The sequence below is a fragment of the Loxodonta africana genome, chromosome 7 (genome assembly GCF_030014295.1).
Source record: "Loxodonta africana isolate mLoxAfr1 chromosome 7, mLoxAfr1.hap2, whole genome shotgun sequence".
NCBI classification, from domain to species: Eukaryota; Metazoa; Chordata; class Mammalia; order Proboscidea; family Elephantidae; genus Loxodonta; species Loxodonta africana.
The window spans coordinates 65,855,656-65,871,993 of NC_087348.1; the positions used below are offsets into that span (position 1 = coordinate 65,855,656).

General features: G+C 35.4%; 1 protein-coding gene across 5 annotated transcripts in view; it reads right to left on the reverse strand.

Annotated features, from left to right (window-relative positions):
* Nucleotides 1-1,684: 1,684 nt before the first annotated feature.
* The window catches only part of NUCB2 (nucleobindin 2), a 53,231-nt gene continuing 38,577 nt past the window's right edge, over nt 1,685-16,338 (reverse strand). Inside the window, exons 11-14 of one of the 5 annotated variants that reach the window (XM_064288372.1) lie at nt 14,803-14,892; nt 10,965-11,135; nt 10,629-10,710; nt 1,685-2,311 (exon numbers count right to left, since the gene is read on the reverse strand). In XM_064288372.1, coding sequence (XP_064144442.1) covers nt 2,289-2,311; nt 10,629-10,710; nt 10,965-11,135; nt 14,803-14,892 — 366 coding nt within the window. In that variant the 3' untranslated portion in view covers nt 1,685-2,288. Of the gene's footprint in view, nt 2,312-5,268; nt 5,606-10,070; nt 10,218-10,620; nt 10,711-10,964; nt 11,136-14,802; nt 14,893-16,338 lie in introns of those variants that run through there. The other 4 variants (XM_064288371.1, XM_010592207.3, XM_003411988.4 and 1 more) reach the window with 4 other exon arrangements.

Here is a 16,338-nt window from a genome sequence, read left to right on the forward strand (position 1 = left end):
CGGATATGAACAGGCACAGTCCTTGCCCTCAAAAAATGCATGGTTGCTGATGAAGAGTGAGCTAATTATATCAGGTGGACACTTGAGACTATGTTGGCATCTCCTGTCTGGAGGGGGGATGGGAGGATAGAGAGAGTTGGAAGCTGGCAAAATCGTCACGAAAGGAGAGACTGGAAGGGCTGACTCATTAGGGGGAGAGGAAGTGGGAGTACGGAGTAAGGTGTATGTAAACTTATATGTGACAGTCTGACTTGATTTGTAAACGTTCACTTGAAGCTCAATAAAAGTTAATAAAAAAAAAAAAAAGTTCATGGTCTAGACCAGGGCTGCTCAAACTAGCTGCGATGAAGAATCTTTTTATTTAAAAAAAAAAATTCCAACCCTTTGAGGACCAATATTTTGTAAAATACCATAAAAATGATTATAAAAGACATAAAAAGCCTCCAATTTTTATAATTTTATGAGAAATTGTTAAATCGCCATAAAAGTTTCCAAAGGCGTAAATGATCTCAATTTCTGACAACCATTCAGAGGCCAGCACCAGTCTGTAGACCAAACTTTGAGTAGCAGTGAACTAGACAAATGCAAATTGAAGGCCCTTCTGTAAAACAACTAGCCTGTACTCTTCAAAATGTCAGTGTCGTGAAAGACAAAAAAAAGGCTGAGGGGCTTTTTATCCAAAATAATTGAAAACATACACACACACACCCCTAAATACAATGTGTGATTTGGTTTGGATCCAAGCCCAGAAAAAGTATATTAGTGGGATAAGTAGTAAAATTTAAATAAGGTCCACATATTAGTTAATAGAATTGTATCAATGTTAATTTCTGATGTTAATAATTAAACTGTGGTTATATAAGATGTTAACATTTGGGGAAGCTAGGTGAGGAGCATGTGTAAAGTTTTTGTATTATTTGCAAGTTTTTGTAAGTCTGAAATTATTTTAGAATTAGAAGGCAAAAAAGTTTAAACCTTCACAACTTCTACTCTTTTCCCTCTAACTCTAGAGGGGAAAAATCATTTAGTTAAGAGTGACAGAGCCAGTGTCCTGACAGCCACTCAAATATTTCACACTATACCATCATCAAGGACTCCTCTCTACAGTGTAATATCTTCCTATTAAATTGTTCTTGAATGAAGTGGAAATGTTTCCTGTATATTACACAAATACTGTTGTGTGTGTGTGTGTGTTCAGCTATAAATCTTCTGAAGTGACATCTAAATGCCTATAGAATCTTCATGGCATTCGTCAAGTTTGCTCCCCAATGTGGCTTCTCCCCAAACTTGTCTGCACATTAGAATCACCTGGAGAGCTCTGAAAAATCCCAAAGCCCAAGTCACACTCCAGACCAATTCAATCACAATCTCTGGAGAGGGGACCCTGGCATCAGTAGTTTTTGAAGCTCTTAAATGATTCCAATCTACAGGCAAGCTGGGAAACCACTGTGATTTCTACTTCACCGCTGTCACTGCAAGCCTTGAAGCAGAGCCTAAATAATCATCTAGTAGGAACGCTGCAGAAGGAGCTCCTTCGTTGGTAGATGATCTCTGAGGCGCAATCCAACCCCAAGGCTCCATGATTCTCTAATGTTAGCACTTTTGCATTCAGTTCATTCTTACAATATTGTTAAATTTGTATTTTCCCCAGAAAATAACAAGTATTACACATTTTTCTGATTTCTTGTTTAATACAATTGAAAATGAACCTATACAAACAATGACTAGAATAATATTTTCCAACATACATTGTACTGGAAGAATTTTTACAACATATATTCAAAAAACATTCAAATATAACAAAACTTGTATAAAGTCTCTATCTTTCTGATTCCCTATGAAATTAAAAACCAATTATTTGTAGTTTTAAAAATAGTCCAAATATCCAAATCAATCAAGAAGAATTATATCTAAGTGGTCTTCAGATTAGTAGAACTACTTTATGAAGTTTAAAATTAACAGGATAGTTTCAGTCACAAATTTATAAAAGGTTACATTTTTAATTTCAACATTTAAATGGAGGAAAAAACCTTCAAAATCCTCCCCCCCCCCCACACAATTAGTAACAAATAAATAAAAGGTCTTTAAAATCCTGACTTTAAAATATCAAACCTATTGCCGTTGAGTCGATTCTGACTCACAGCGACCCTACGGGACAGGGTAGAACTGCCCGGTAGGGTTTCCAAGCCTGAATTCTTTATGGGGGCAGACTGTCACATCTTTCTCCCACAGAGTGGCTGATGGGTTCGAATCACCAACTTCTCGGTTAGCAGCCAAGAGCTTAACCACTAGGCCACCAGGGCTCCTTGACCTTAAGACAGAATGTATAAGCCATTATCATTAAACGGTTTTAAAAACATAATAAATATTGATAAAATACAGATTATGCAGCACTGGGTTCTTTCATTAACAGAAAAGCAATAATGAAAAAAATTTTTTTTCATGTTTTAATTACACAGAAGACACTGAATAAGCTAATGGTCTTCCACCCAGATGTATTTTAGGCACAAGCTTGCACATAAACACAAATATATTCTTTCCAAAGATAAGATCCTTCAATTAGAGACTACCATATTTTTACACAAATACCATGTGCATTACACGCTTTTGCCACCAATGCAACCCCCTCGTGCACTGTTTTACTAGGCGCAACATATGCCTTATATGTGTAGGTGCGCTGTTTACGTGGACATGTTATTTGTGAAAAAATACAGTACATAAGTTGGCAGACAGCATTAACTATACAGACACTTCTTTAAAGTTGCAAGGACTCATAATTTTCATGTGTACTAAGATTCTGAACTGACAGTTTCAGAGAAAGAGACTGAAAATGGGCTCCTACTTTCACCTTGTCTATAGTACTTTGGGCCTCCAGGGCTCGTCCGTTCTTAGGCCTTGTAACTGGATAGAAAGGTGCAGACAGAACTATCTGGCTTATATCACAGTCACCAGAGTCATCGCATAAGAATAAAACTGTCACTATAGCCTTGAATTTCTGGCTTGAAATTGTTGTCCTTAAAACAATTACCTCTGTTTTACCTTTCATATAAATCTTTAAGAAAACCACCACAGGGTTAATAAAGTTACCTCCGAGTCTTAATTAGAGAAAAGATAAATTGCTTGGGATTGTGAGGGAAGGGGAGTTTATTTGAAAGGTCTGATTATTACCCCCATGAAGTTGGTGGTTATGATACTTGAAGGTAGCTGACAAGGGTGCTACAACACCCTGCATACCTCAAAGCTTTCTCCAGTGATGAGGGAGCCATATTAGAAATGCAGATCAAGTCCAGGGCAAGTCAGTCCAAAAGTGGGAAAGTGGAAGAGTACACAGAGGCAGAAGAACTTTATTAAATCTCAGAATCGTCCAGGCAAAAGTAATGAAACAGTAAACTGTTTTTCTAATCAGACATTACTGAATTCAGGTCCCTGGTCTTTCTGTACCAAACAATTTTTTCCCCTTTATTAACAACTTCAAGATACAAAATGTCTGCTAGGATGCACAAGGTACAATAGATGGGCTTCGGTTTATTTTAAAAATGATTATTTTTTATGGAGCGTACAAAAAAGCCAAAGAATTGAACAAAGGACATTCATCGGGGTCTGAATGCTATGCTCTAACCAGGCATTTGCACCACAACCTTGTTGACTCCGTCAAAGGTAAAGCATCAGGAGTCAAGGATCCTACCCATGCGTTAGAAATTAAAAAAATTAAAAGCACTCTTCACAGTGCTCAGAAGCCACTCCAAGAACGATTGCCTGCTCATCTAACTAGTGCTAGAAAAGCTGACTTTTCTGCAAAGGTGGTTTTCTTTTCCTCAAGGTCAACCTCCAATCTTCTTGAAACATACTATGAACACCAAAGAGAATAAAAATACATGCATAGCAAGGGAAATAAGAAATGCATACAGGATTAGAACTGAGATTTAGTCAGAAAAAATTAAGATGCAAATTCTAAGGTACATCACTCAATGCATCACAAGAAGGAATCCCTAAACAAAGATGATAAAAGTTGTGAATTATGTTTCACAAAAATGCTTCAATATTGCTATAAAAATGTTTAAAAAATTAAGAGACAGGGCAAATGTTTTAAAAAGGGAATTATCTTTAAGACATCACTATCCTAATGAGGAAATATTTTAGAAAGTAGTTACACCAAGAACAGAAAGGGTAAAAATCAAGAGTAAAGCAAATCCAAATCACTTAAACAAATCAAGCGTAACAGTGGACAGCAAAATATGCAAAGCAACATAGTGCAAAACAAATACAGGCCGGCCAGCATGGGTTGTATATGTATTTCATACCCCTTAAACAGGAAATCTAAAGTGAGGGTAGGAATTTAATTAGATGACACATACTCCGCTATCACTAAAAATGAACATTTAAGATGGACTAAAAGGGAACAAAAATAATAAGCTAAATACAATGACTCATGAGAGATGGCAAAGAGAACTAGATAAAATTATATTTTTTCCTCTCTCACTTTTAAAGCACTCAGACAAGTCATAACTTTAAAATCGTGTGGAAGATAATCATTGCTCATTTTAAAAAGTTCCTTGAAATAACAAAATTGTAAGAATTGTAAAATAGATATTTCAACACTTTAATTATAAGATATACATAGTCATAAACCTGGGAAGTCTTGCAAAATATACCTATTCACTAAGGATAAAACAAAAGGAGGTAGGCAACTCTGCACAGCCAAAGTGAAATCTATTCCATGCAGTAGATTATAAACAAAACAAAGCTTATTTACACAGCCATGCAAAACTTTGAGGGCAACCAGAAGGATGGGTATATAGGGAAAAGTAAACGGGCAAGGGCTGGCTGACAACCAAGCTGGTCTGTTGCATCCAACCTCACCAAGAGGGTGAGTGACATCAATTAAATGTATACTAAAAGCTCTGCAGTGAAAGCTGTAGACATCTGTAAACATGAAATGTAGTTGCTTTTCTACATAAGCCTATAGACAATTTTTGAAAAATCTAAATTACTAAAATTAAATCAAAGGTTTCATTGGTTTGGTTTGGTTTTGCTTTTGTCTCAATAAACAGGTTGGCAGTGCTGGAAACCATTGATCTAAATTTTTCAATTCAGTGTCTTCACCCCTTGCTACTGTTGCTTGTTCTAGCTCAGTTCTTAGAGTCTCCAAGAATGGTTACTAATTCATAGCTAACTATTCATTCTAAAAGAGGAAATTTAAAGAAGAGGAAAAGAAGGCAATCCTACTAATGATAGTTTGTTTAAAAAAAAAAAAAAAAGCAAGAAAATATACGGTTTCCTTCAAATCTCACACCATGAAAATAAAATTAAATGAAGAGAGATGAATATAAATTCAGTTATCGACAAATTATAATTACAATCTTCCCATTATATCACTTACAAGAAACAAGAAAGTAATGTTTGCATTTTACTTAATACATCTTATTCTCCAAATTCCAACAAAAACAAGTGAATTAAAAAAGTATTAAGTTGAGGCACAGTGGTTAAGGGTGAAGGTGGACTTCTCTAGCAGGTTCTTCAGGGGATAAAAATCTTGCATGGAAACGATGAAGTTCGTCATCTAACTCTGGTTCTTTTTCTATTTCTTCTTGATTGTACTGCACAGCTATAAAGCAAAGATTAAAATTCATGCACCAACCAGAACTGAGTTTTCTCTCTAGATTTCTTTACTCCCTCTTCTACTGGCTATTCTATCTTAAAAATCACATTATCACAAAACGCTAAATTTTTCTTTTATATTTTTCCTCATGTGAAAAACAGATTTGCATTTAGGCTTATAGTAACACAAATCTGTTCAATTAGCATGAAAAACCATACTATTGCAAACAAATCTTGGTTTAAAAAAATGTGTAGCCAAGTTTCAGAGGATGACTACATCTAAATCATAATTTTCTTTAAGTGAGAGTTAAATATTCTAGAGGTCATCACTTTTTAAAATCTAATTTTAATTATATATATCCAACATTTATATGCCTCAGGAAAATTCAAATAGAAAACAAAGTTCCAAATTACTAATAGTACATACCACTAAAAAAAAAATATGTAAGATAAATTAATGACTATTTCTCAAGAAGTATGAAGTAGAACAGCATAAATTAAACATAAGGCCCATACTTTATAACAGAGCTGGAAAGAATACCATTAGCAATTCTCTCAGAAATAATATTCACTCACAAATGCCCAGTACTCACAAGAACTGGAATTCCTTAAGTCCATAAATAATTTTAGGCCAGTCATTCTTTTTTGAATAATATAAATTATAATAACTGGTCAGAAACTGTAAGGTACATCTACATTAATATCCACCTATTTATTATCTATTCATGCCAGAAAAAGCACTTCAAGAAAATGCTCTAAGTTCTCCTCCCACTACTTTCTGATTTAACACCAGTCCACCATCTAAAAAAGTTTACCTTAGAATTCCTGTCTTATCACACTTTCTGGTCACAGACAGAAGTCATTGACAAAAGGATGTACCAGTGAATTTCCTACGATTCAGACAATAGAGGTAGGGATTTTTCTCCATCTCTAAAGAAACATAGCACTACTACTATGTTGAGTGGTTTTGGTTTTCTTTTTTTTAATTTAAGCTTTACATAAGCAGAACTTCTGTAGATTGTTATATTTAATTTTGGGGATCCATTATTTAAGAATAAATCTGAAGTATGTATGGAGGAGTATGCAATGATCATTTAAAAACTTGTAAAATTTTTTTTCAATTATTATGGTTAAGAGAAACAAAATTATGAGGTATTATAGTAGATTAGTTCACTCAACAGCTTCAGACATACATTCCTGTACTAGGGAGGTTGCAAAGTCAAACACTACATATCCCAATTGCCCTTGTAGCTAGGGTTCCAGATGTGATTGGTCCCATTCATCAAATGCACTCACTTGAATAAGACTTTTACTCAGAATCGAGTTACATGGGGAGAGAGGCAGGACATGAGGTATCCAATTTTGCTGGCACAAAGGGTGGCAGAGGTGCTGTGGTTCGGGAGCTGGCAATTGTTCATGGCTTCCTAGTCCAGTAGGCAGCTTCCTGATCTGGAAGGCAGTTTCTTGATTGTTCCAGAAGAAGCAGCTCCTTTGGTGGTCCATTCTTGCGATGTGGTTCCTAGAAGCTCAGCCTAGGCTCTGTTTCTTCAGCCCTCCCAAGGATTCTGTGATCTATCTATCCCTCTCAATAAATCCCTTTCTGTTTAATAGCTAAAGATAATTTTGTTGCCTACAGCCAAGAATCCTAACCTACACAGAATTTTTGATAGCCAGAAGTAAGGTACAGAGCAAGAGAAAGAATCTTAAACGTGGTGTTGGCTTAGTTGAGGAGGTAGGGCTTTGGGCAATGAGACCTCATGTCAACTGAAGTTAAGGTGTTAGAGAAAGTGGTGGTAGAACTGAATGCTAGCATGTGTGGCTGCTTCCTGCCTTTTTGAGCAAAGTCCTACATGAGAGACGTGACTCAGGCTAAGTTAACAAGTCTGCAGAGATGCAAGAGAATATAGCTTTGCTGAGGGAATTGCTCTCTGTTTACAATATAAATTGACAAGAGTCCCAAATACGGAGTCCTGAAGAACTGAAAAGTTCAGCTATTTCTGTACTTCAAGCTAAAACTGTTTTTATAAGGCTCTAAGAAAGCAGCTTTAGCAGCTTCTTCAACTTTTTTTCAAGAACCTTCCCTTAAGAATCTTTCTGCTAATAGGAGCCATCCTTGGGAAAAAGACCAGATTAAGACTGTGGCCATCCCATCCAAGCCTATAGTTTAAAACGGTCTCAGTTAGGTACCATTCATTTAAGACCCAAGGGAATGGGGAGAGCAAAGAGGCTGCCAAGCAAAAGATGAAGTTCTTCAGTGTTGAAAGCTATTAATATTTTGGCAAGTTCTTTACTATGGTTACTCATGGAAATGATTGAAGAAAACAGACTAGAAACTTCCTAAGTTTTTAGGAAGTCATTTTGTCAAAAAACAAAACAAAAACAAATAAGAACCCCAAACCTGACCTACAACAGTTTGCAACTATTAACTATCTAAAATAATCCCTGAGCCTTCAAACCCATACAAACAGGAAGTGAACTGCTAAAGCTGTGGTCCCCTAGAAGGGTATACTTTCTATCGAAAATTAATGGACAATAAATGTTAATGAACAATAAAAACTTCCCCCAGGGCAAAGCTAAAGACCCCTCTGAACATTAGAATTGACATCTTTGAATTGTGGTGTTGGTGAAGAATATTAAATACACCATGGACTGTCAAAAGAATGAGCAAATCTGTCTTAGAAGAAGTACAACCAGAATGCTCCTTAGAAGCAGGGATGGTGAGACTGCGTCTTACATACTTTGGACATGTTGCCAGAAGGGATCAGTCTCTGGAGAAAGACATAATGCTTGGCAAAGTACAGGGTCAGCGGAAAAGAGTAAGACCTTCAAAAAGATGGACTGACACAGTGGCTGCAACAGTGAGCTCAAGCATGACAATGATTGTGAGGATGGTGCAGGACCGGGCAGGGATTTGTTCTGTTGTGCATAGGATCACTTTGAGTCGGAACCGACTCAACAGCACCTAACAACAACAACATTCTTCCCAGAAAGTTGAATCAGGGGTTGTCTTATGGGTAAACCAAGGAATATATATTCACGGACAGAGTAGAAAGTCCTTGCTATTTTTGCCAAGCAGTATTTAATTGCTATGGATCAGTGATAGCTATGTTTCCCACTCTTGCCTTTTCTAAAAGGTAGGTTTTATTGTAGTTACCCTACACTTATACCACCATTATGCATATGGTACTCTTGGGACAGAAGTATTGCCTTTTAGTTTGTAAATGGCCAAAACACAAGGAAATACATCCTAACAAGACAGAAGAGACTACATCTAGATACTACGGACTTTGAGCTATATGCAATAATAAATTGGATTTAAGGGGCTTCCTTTGGAGGGGGGAGGATGTGAAATGGGTATTTTCTGAAGAATGGACCTAGAGATTTAGGTAGCCAACAAGGCTGATTGCGGTTAAAACTGAAAGTTGCTTATCAAACATTCCTTTTTCCCTTCTTACTTACAGTATTGTAAAGGCACCCTGGTGGCACAAACGGCTAAGTGCTCAGCTGCTAACCCACAGGTTGGTGGTTCAAATGCACCCAGTATCTCCACGAGGGAAAGACCTGGCAATCTGTTTCTGTAAAAATTACAACCAAGAAAACTCTATGGGACAGCTCTACTTTGTCACATGGGGTCACTATGAGCCAAAATCGACTCTACGGCACCTAATAACAACTTTTAACTGGTCTTATTAACACACGGATTTCTCAGCTTCCTCTGCAGTTAGGTGTGGCCAAGTGACTCAGTTCTGGCAAGGGGATGTAAGTTTTAGTGTTGTGTAGTTCTTGGGAAAATTACCTAAAAGGAAGCCGCTTCAACTGAGGAAAGCTCCTTTTCTTGCCCTTCCTCACCAGCTCAAGCAGCAAAGACAGTGAGGTACTTTGAGGATAAAAAACACGCAATGAGGATAGCAGAGCAGAAAGATAGGAATCTGGACACCACATACTTCTAGATTTCTTTTATGTAAGAGAGAAAAACTCCTATTTAGTTTAAACCACTATTATCTTTGGTTTTTACGTTACATGTAGCTAAACCTAATCGTAAATGATAAAGTAATAAAGCAAAAATATGAATGAAAAATGATCTGAAGCAGTAGTAAAAGCCCTTCAGTTGAAGAATTTTTAGACAGGTAAGGTTGTTAAAAGTAGGAAAAAGTTACCAGTGAATACTAAGCCTACTTAGGGGAAGAATTGTTAATACCGAAGTTTTTTGAGAGAGGATAAGTACCCATGAAAGAGTATCTATCTTCATGAGTAAAGAGACACCAATTTATTTCAAAAGCAATAGGCAGAGATTCTCACTTAAATAATTACTGATAGACTCCTTAAATTATGCCACAAGGCCACTTAATTCAATCAGTGAAGGAGAGCAAAAAAAAGGAAGGAAGGTATGAAGGTGAGAGCAAATATTAAGTTTTTTTCTTATTCTGGTAGACTTCAGTCCTTAAATATCTGTGTCCAAAAAAAAAAATGTGTTCTCATTTCAAAGGTATCTTTCTTTATTCCAAATATATTTTAAGATATTTGCTGAGCAAAGAAAAAGGAAGGGAGGTAAAAAGATGAAACAGATGCTGAGTTAACCGTTTTCTTCCAGGTCCTGGTGGACTTCTGACTTTAAATGTCTGTGTCAAAAAAAATATGCTCTCATTTTAGAAGCATCTTCATTTATTCTGAATGTTCCTTTTATATATAGATATATTGAGTATTTGTTTTTTAATATGCTTGGTTAATTACAGACTACAACTTAAAAAATGTTCACTGGAAAGATCAATACAACTTGATTAGGAAGAATTATGAATAATGTTGAAATAAACCATTTCACTACAAATATGGCTATCAAGTTATACCGCATTTGATATGTGCTGATGCATAAACATTTCAGAGGACTTCTCATTTTTCTGTAATATAAGTCTACAAATACATAAAAAGTAACTTAAATCTTAATAATTTAAAATTATATTTGTAACAAATGTGGGTTTCAATTTATTTAATTGTTTATATCCTTAAACAGACAAACAAACAAAATTACATACGTGGCTGAAATTTCAGTTCTCCAGCTGGCCCTGATGGAGGAATTCCCTGTTGTAATTTTTTTTGTTCCATCTGCTGTACGGCCTAGTGAACAGAAAAATAAAGTCTTAAAAATAAGAACTTTTAAGATTTTTGACAAAGCACAACAAACTGTTTTCCAAAATGAAAAATATTCAAACTCTAAAACATTTAGATTAATATTTAACATAAAAATATAGCAATTAAAAAAATACTATATAACTAATAGTATTTTGAAATATTCTATTACAAAAATACTGACTTTCAGTAAAGCGCATAAAAATACTTTTTAATGCCACAGTCGTTTTACAAAATACCACCTGATGAAATTCCATCTTCTGAGCCTGAAGTTGGTCGTGCTGACGTTGTAACTCTTCTTTTTGTTTCTGAAGCTCATCTGCCTTCTTCCTAAGTTCATCTTCTTGTAAAGAGATATGATTTTCATATTCTTTCAGTTCTTCCTCTGTGAAGAACTGTTGCTGATCCAATGTCTAAAAGAAAAAAAATGAGGAAAGATAATCTTAGAAATACAACAATAAGGTATGATTCAGCTTTAAAATTCTATGATTAGCGAAGTGCAGAAGAAAATCTCTAACATGATACCTTTTCAGTAAGAAAGAGGAAAAGAGAAAATATTTGAGCAAAAGGAAACTCAGACACTAATAAAATTGGTACTTCAAGGGTAAGAATTGGGTGGAAAGGACAAAGAAAATATGGAAAGAGAAATGACATTTTCTGAATAAACTTTCTTGTACAGATTTGATTTTTAGAAACTTGTTCATGTTTCACATACTCAAAAGAAAGAAAAGAAAGTCCACAAAATGGGAAAATCCTAAAAATTGAATACATATAGAAGCAAATTAACAGAATTTTTATTTTAAGTAAGATAACTGACAGAATATAGATACGTATAGGTGTATATATGTGTGTGTGTGCACATGCATGTATATGTACATATGCACATACATATAAACAAACACACACACATGCTTTTTTAATTCCCCAGCTATATTATCTGACAAGGTCTAGAAGCAATGATACTCCAGTAGCAAGGAGCACATCCAATGCCAGATCTTGTTCTATAATATCAGTCTCCACTAAAAGCAACCAAGGCTTCCTAAGAGAATGGCTGACTCCAGGAGTGGGGTAGGGAAAGATAAGATGAGCCTTGAACATCTTGTTATGCTAGAGAATAAGGAAGTCTTCAAAGAATGATGAACACGTCAGAAGGACACAAAAGCCAAAGTGAAGAAACTCTCACTGGCCAAATCTGAGACAATCTGAGCATCAAAATAATGAAAGTAAGGATTAGAGCCTACTGAATAAAATAAGAATCCATGAGCCCACATTGATATAGGTAGGTAGGTGGATAGGTGGATAGATGGATGGACGGATGGATGGATGGACGGACTGACAGGCGGGTGGACAGGCAGATGGACAGATGAGAGGATAGTTTTTCCTTACAGTAGAAAGCCAACTCATAAATGTCAAAGGAATGATGGGACTAGAAAATCACCATTTGTCAACTGTCATAATAATAATAGACTCTGGCTAGGATCATCAATGGATTTTAAATTTCGTGGATAATGAGAACTCTCATTTTTTATTGTTGGAAATATAAATAGGTAAAACTTATAAAAAGCATTTTTGCAAAGTATATCAACATCCTTCAAAAATATCCTCTTGGCCTTGGTAATGCTACATTGAAAATCTGTCCTATAAAATACACCTAAACACATAAAAAGCTTTATATGAAAATGTGTTGATAGCCGCACTTTTTATAATAACAGTTAAAGACTGGAGATGAGTTAAATGACTAACCCTGAGAGAATGGTTAAGTGCCTCCATAGTTATTAAAACTATGCTTACAAATATTATGCAGAAATACTTTCGATAGAATGTCAAATGAATCAAAAAAGCTGACTTCTGATTCTGGGAGTATGGTGGGTCAGATAAGATACTTCTTTAATGACAAAAAGTAAAATAGTGACTTTACCGTGAGGCAACCTGTTAGACATCACCTGAACCACATAATCAGAGTTAACGTTGCCAGTTACGGGAATAATCAACAGCATCTGCTTCCTGATGTGATACCCTGAGGAGAACACAGCACTCCTTCTGTTTATTCCATCAAAGGTAGGAATCATGAGGAAACATCGGACAAACTCAAACAGAGGTACATTCTACAAAATAAATGGTTTGTACTCTTCAAAAATGTCAATGCTGTAAAATACAAAGAAAGACTCAGGCACCGTTTCAGATTAAGCGAGACTAAAGGAGTTCCTGGGTGGTGCAAACAGTTGATGTGTCCAGTTGCTAACCTAAAGGTGAGGTTTGAGTCCACCCAGAGGCACCTCAGAGGAAAGACCTGGTGATCTACTTTTGAAAAGTCACCCACCGAAAACTTTATGGAGCACAGTTCTGCTCTGACAATCTATGAGTCAAAATTGACTCAATGTAACTGATAAACAGACATGACAACAGAATTCAATAGATGACCTTGGATTTTCTTTTGCCCTGTAAGGACATTATAGGGAAAATTAACAAACTATCAATAAGGTCTGAAGATTGAGAATAGTAAAGTTTTAGTATTAATTTCCTGATATTGATAATTTACTGTAATTATGGAAGAGAAAATCCTAGTTCATAGGAAATACATGTTAACGTATTTAGGGTTAAAGCAGCATCATGTGAAACTTACTCTTAAATGGGTAAAAAAAACTGAATATTAATATACAGTTTTATATACACACATATAAAGAGGGGAAGACAAAAAAATAGAGCGATAAAGCAAATGTAGTAAAATGGGAAATCTAGGCGAAAGGTATTCCAAAATTCCTTGTTTATTCTTGCAGCTTTTATGTAAATCTGAAATTATGTCAAATTAAAAAAAATTTAGAATTAGCTATGAATCTTCTAGTTCACCAGAAGCACTAACAGGAATGTACATTTAAATTATGCTAGCATTCTTCTTCTTCACAAAAGTCCAGAAGTATTTCAAATGTTAAAGTAAAACTTAAAATAAAACAAAGCTGATTTCTTTGATCTCAAACTAGTATGAGTAGTTGTTTCAGTCTGCCTGGAACTGTCCTGCTTTTAGCACTGAAAAGCCCTACATCCCAGAAACCCCTTAGTACCAGGTAAGCCAGGATGGTTGGTCACCCTATCTCAAACTATTTTCTGGACAATTAAAAAGCTAATTAAAATGTTAATATTTTTATCTTATATTTTATGTAGAAAAAGACAATTTCAATCTATACTGGTCAGTACCATTCAATGATTCTTTTAAAAATTGTCTATGCACTCATTTATACACAGTTGGCTATGTTAAAAATTGGTATATCTTTCTGGAGCAATTTGGCAAGGTATATTGAGAAACTAAAAAATGTTCATTCACCTTGAGGGTAGTTCTATCTCTGGGTTATGAACATCCGACTTACGTACGACCTGCAGTTATGAACCAACCCCCACAAAGCCTATTAAAATTCGAAGTATGTACAATGGTTTATAATAAAAAAAAAAGGCACTAACTTTGCGAAACACATCAAAACATTATTATTATTACCGTATTTATTATGTTAAAGAGGTTTTAGTGTATCTGGAAGTGATTGTTTAACATCTCTTATACACAGAAAGGTACATTATATACTATATACTAAAACAAACTATATACTATATATTAAGACAAACATTTGACTAACTGACGTTAGATATGAACTACACCTAACTGTTCCAACTTATGTACAAATTCAACTTAAAGACAGACTTAGGAACAGAGCTTATCCGTAATCCAGGGACTGCCTGTATTTCCAAATAGAAATAACACATTGTATAATTTAAGTGTCTTTACAGGTGACTTCTAATTTATTCTTTAAATGCACCTATATTTCTAATCTTCAATAATGAACATTATTTTACACTTAGAAAAAGTATAGTTTTCAAGATGATTTCTAATTACATATACTGTGATTACAAAATAATCAATTGCCAAAAGCTTTTCAAAAAATCAAGTGTATTACTTCATATTGACATTTTGTATAAAAAGATAATACTAGTAAGGCTATACATGTGAACATAACGGGGAGTGTAAGTAAAAACTAGGTACACTGATGTAGAATTTCTTAAACTATACATCCCATTTAAAGTAGGTTCTATTACCTCCCAGCTCTCTGGCTCCAAGAATTCTTTTTTTTCTGTAGCTCTTAAAAACTCTTCCAGAGTCACCAATCGGTCTTTGTTAGCATCAATCTGATTAAAGGAAAATGCATATGTAATGTAAAATAACTCTCTCATACTATTTGGATATTAGAAACTGTCTTTTAATACATGTTACTACATAAACATATGGCAATTGAAAACAGCCTAAACATTCATAGAAACTGGGGTGGGGGGGCTGGGATTAATCAGGACATTCAATATTATACTAAAAATAGAAGATAAAATATCTTTCTCTTCTATATAATTCAAATTATAAAATATGAGATATTTAGATACCTGATACCCCAAAAAGGTCCCTGGATGGCTCAAACGGTTTGCACTCAACTACTAGCCTAAAGGTTGATGGTTCGAACCCACCCAGCAGTGCTGTGGAAGAAAGATCCAGCAATTTGCTTCTGTAAAGACTACAGCCGAGAAAACCCTATGAGAGCAGTTCTACTCTATAGCACATGGGTTGCCATGAATCAAAATCTCGAGGGCAATGGGCTGTTGTTGTTTTAATTTTTATTTTTAAATACTCCAATGATCACCAAGTTTGAGTCTGATGATCTAACTGGTAAGGATGGTATTTTCTCTTCTACCCTCATCACACCATGTGCTTGAACAAGAAAAACAACCTATCCAAAAAGAGGACTGTTTTAGCCAAAAGTAAAAGAGTTTAAATTAAAATCCTCTCAACTTTTTTCTTAAAAACAAACAACTTAAAACTAAAGTTGACAAGCTCTGCAAATTCTCTTCAATGGCTTTTACAGACTATCGAAAATTCAGATACAAGGTAAGCTCTGTACTGGTCAAATAAATTCATTTGATACTTGGAATGTTAGCAGTCAACACAGATCCCAATTCAGCATTAACAGCTCAAATATCAAATGAAAATCACCGAAGCAAAACAGTGGACTTCAATCACCCTGCATATGATGTCTATACCAGAGTTTTTTGTTTAGTGGGAAGTAGGCAGAGTAGGACTGTAGAGAGAAGCAAATATTTTACTTAGGTTGGTAATGGAGGCTTATCTGCAAAGTGGACATTAAGCACAGACCTGATGGAGGTGGGACTATGTGACGATCTGGAGGAAGAGTGTTTCAGGAAGAAGAAATGTTAAGTGAAAAGCCTCTAAGGTGGGAACAAGCTTGGTTAGGGTGGAAATGCCAAGAAGGCCAGTGTACCTAGAGTAAAGTCAGACAAAGCCAGAGAGACGAGATCAGAGAGAAAGGTAAGGGTGAGATCATGCCATGACTTTGGCCATAAGAGCAATTCTGGATTTTATTCTGAGTAAAATAAAAAGCCACTGAAGTGTTTTGAGCAAGAGAGCAATATGACCTGATTTAAGCTTTTAAAAGGTCTCTCTTCCTGCTGTATGCAGTAGGGTAAAGAATAGAAGTAAAGATACCAGTTAGGTGGCTAATGTAGTAGCTCAGGTCAGAGATTTGCTTGGAGTTGTTGGTAGTAGAAGTGGGGAGAAGTAATCAATTCTTG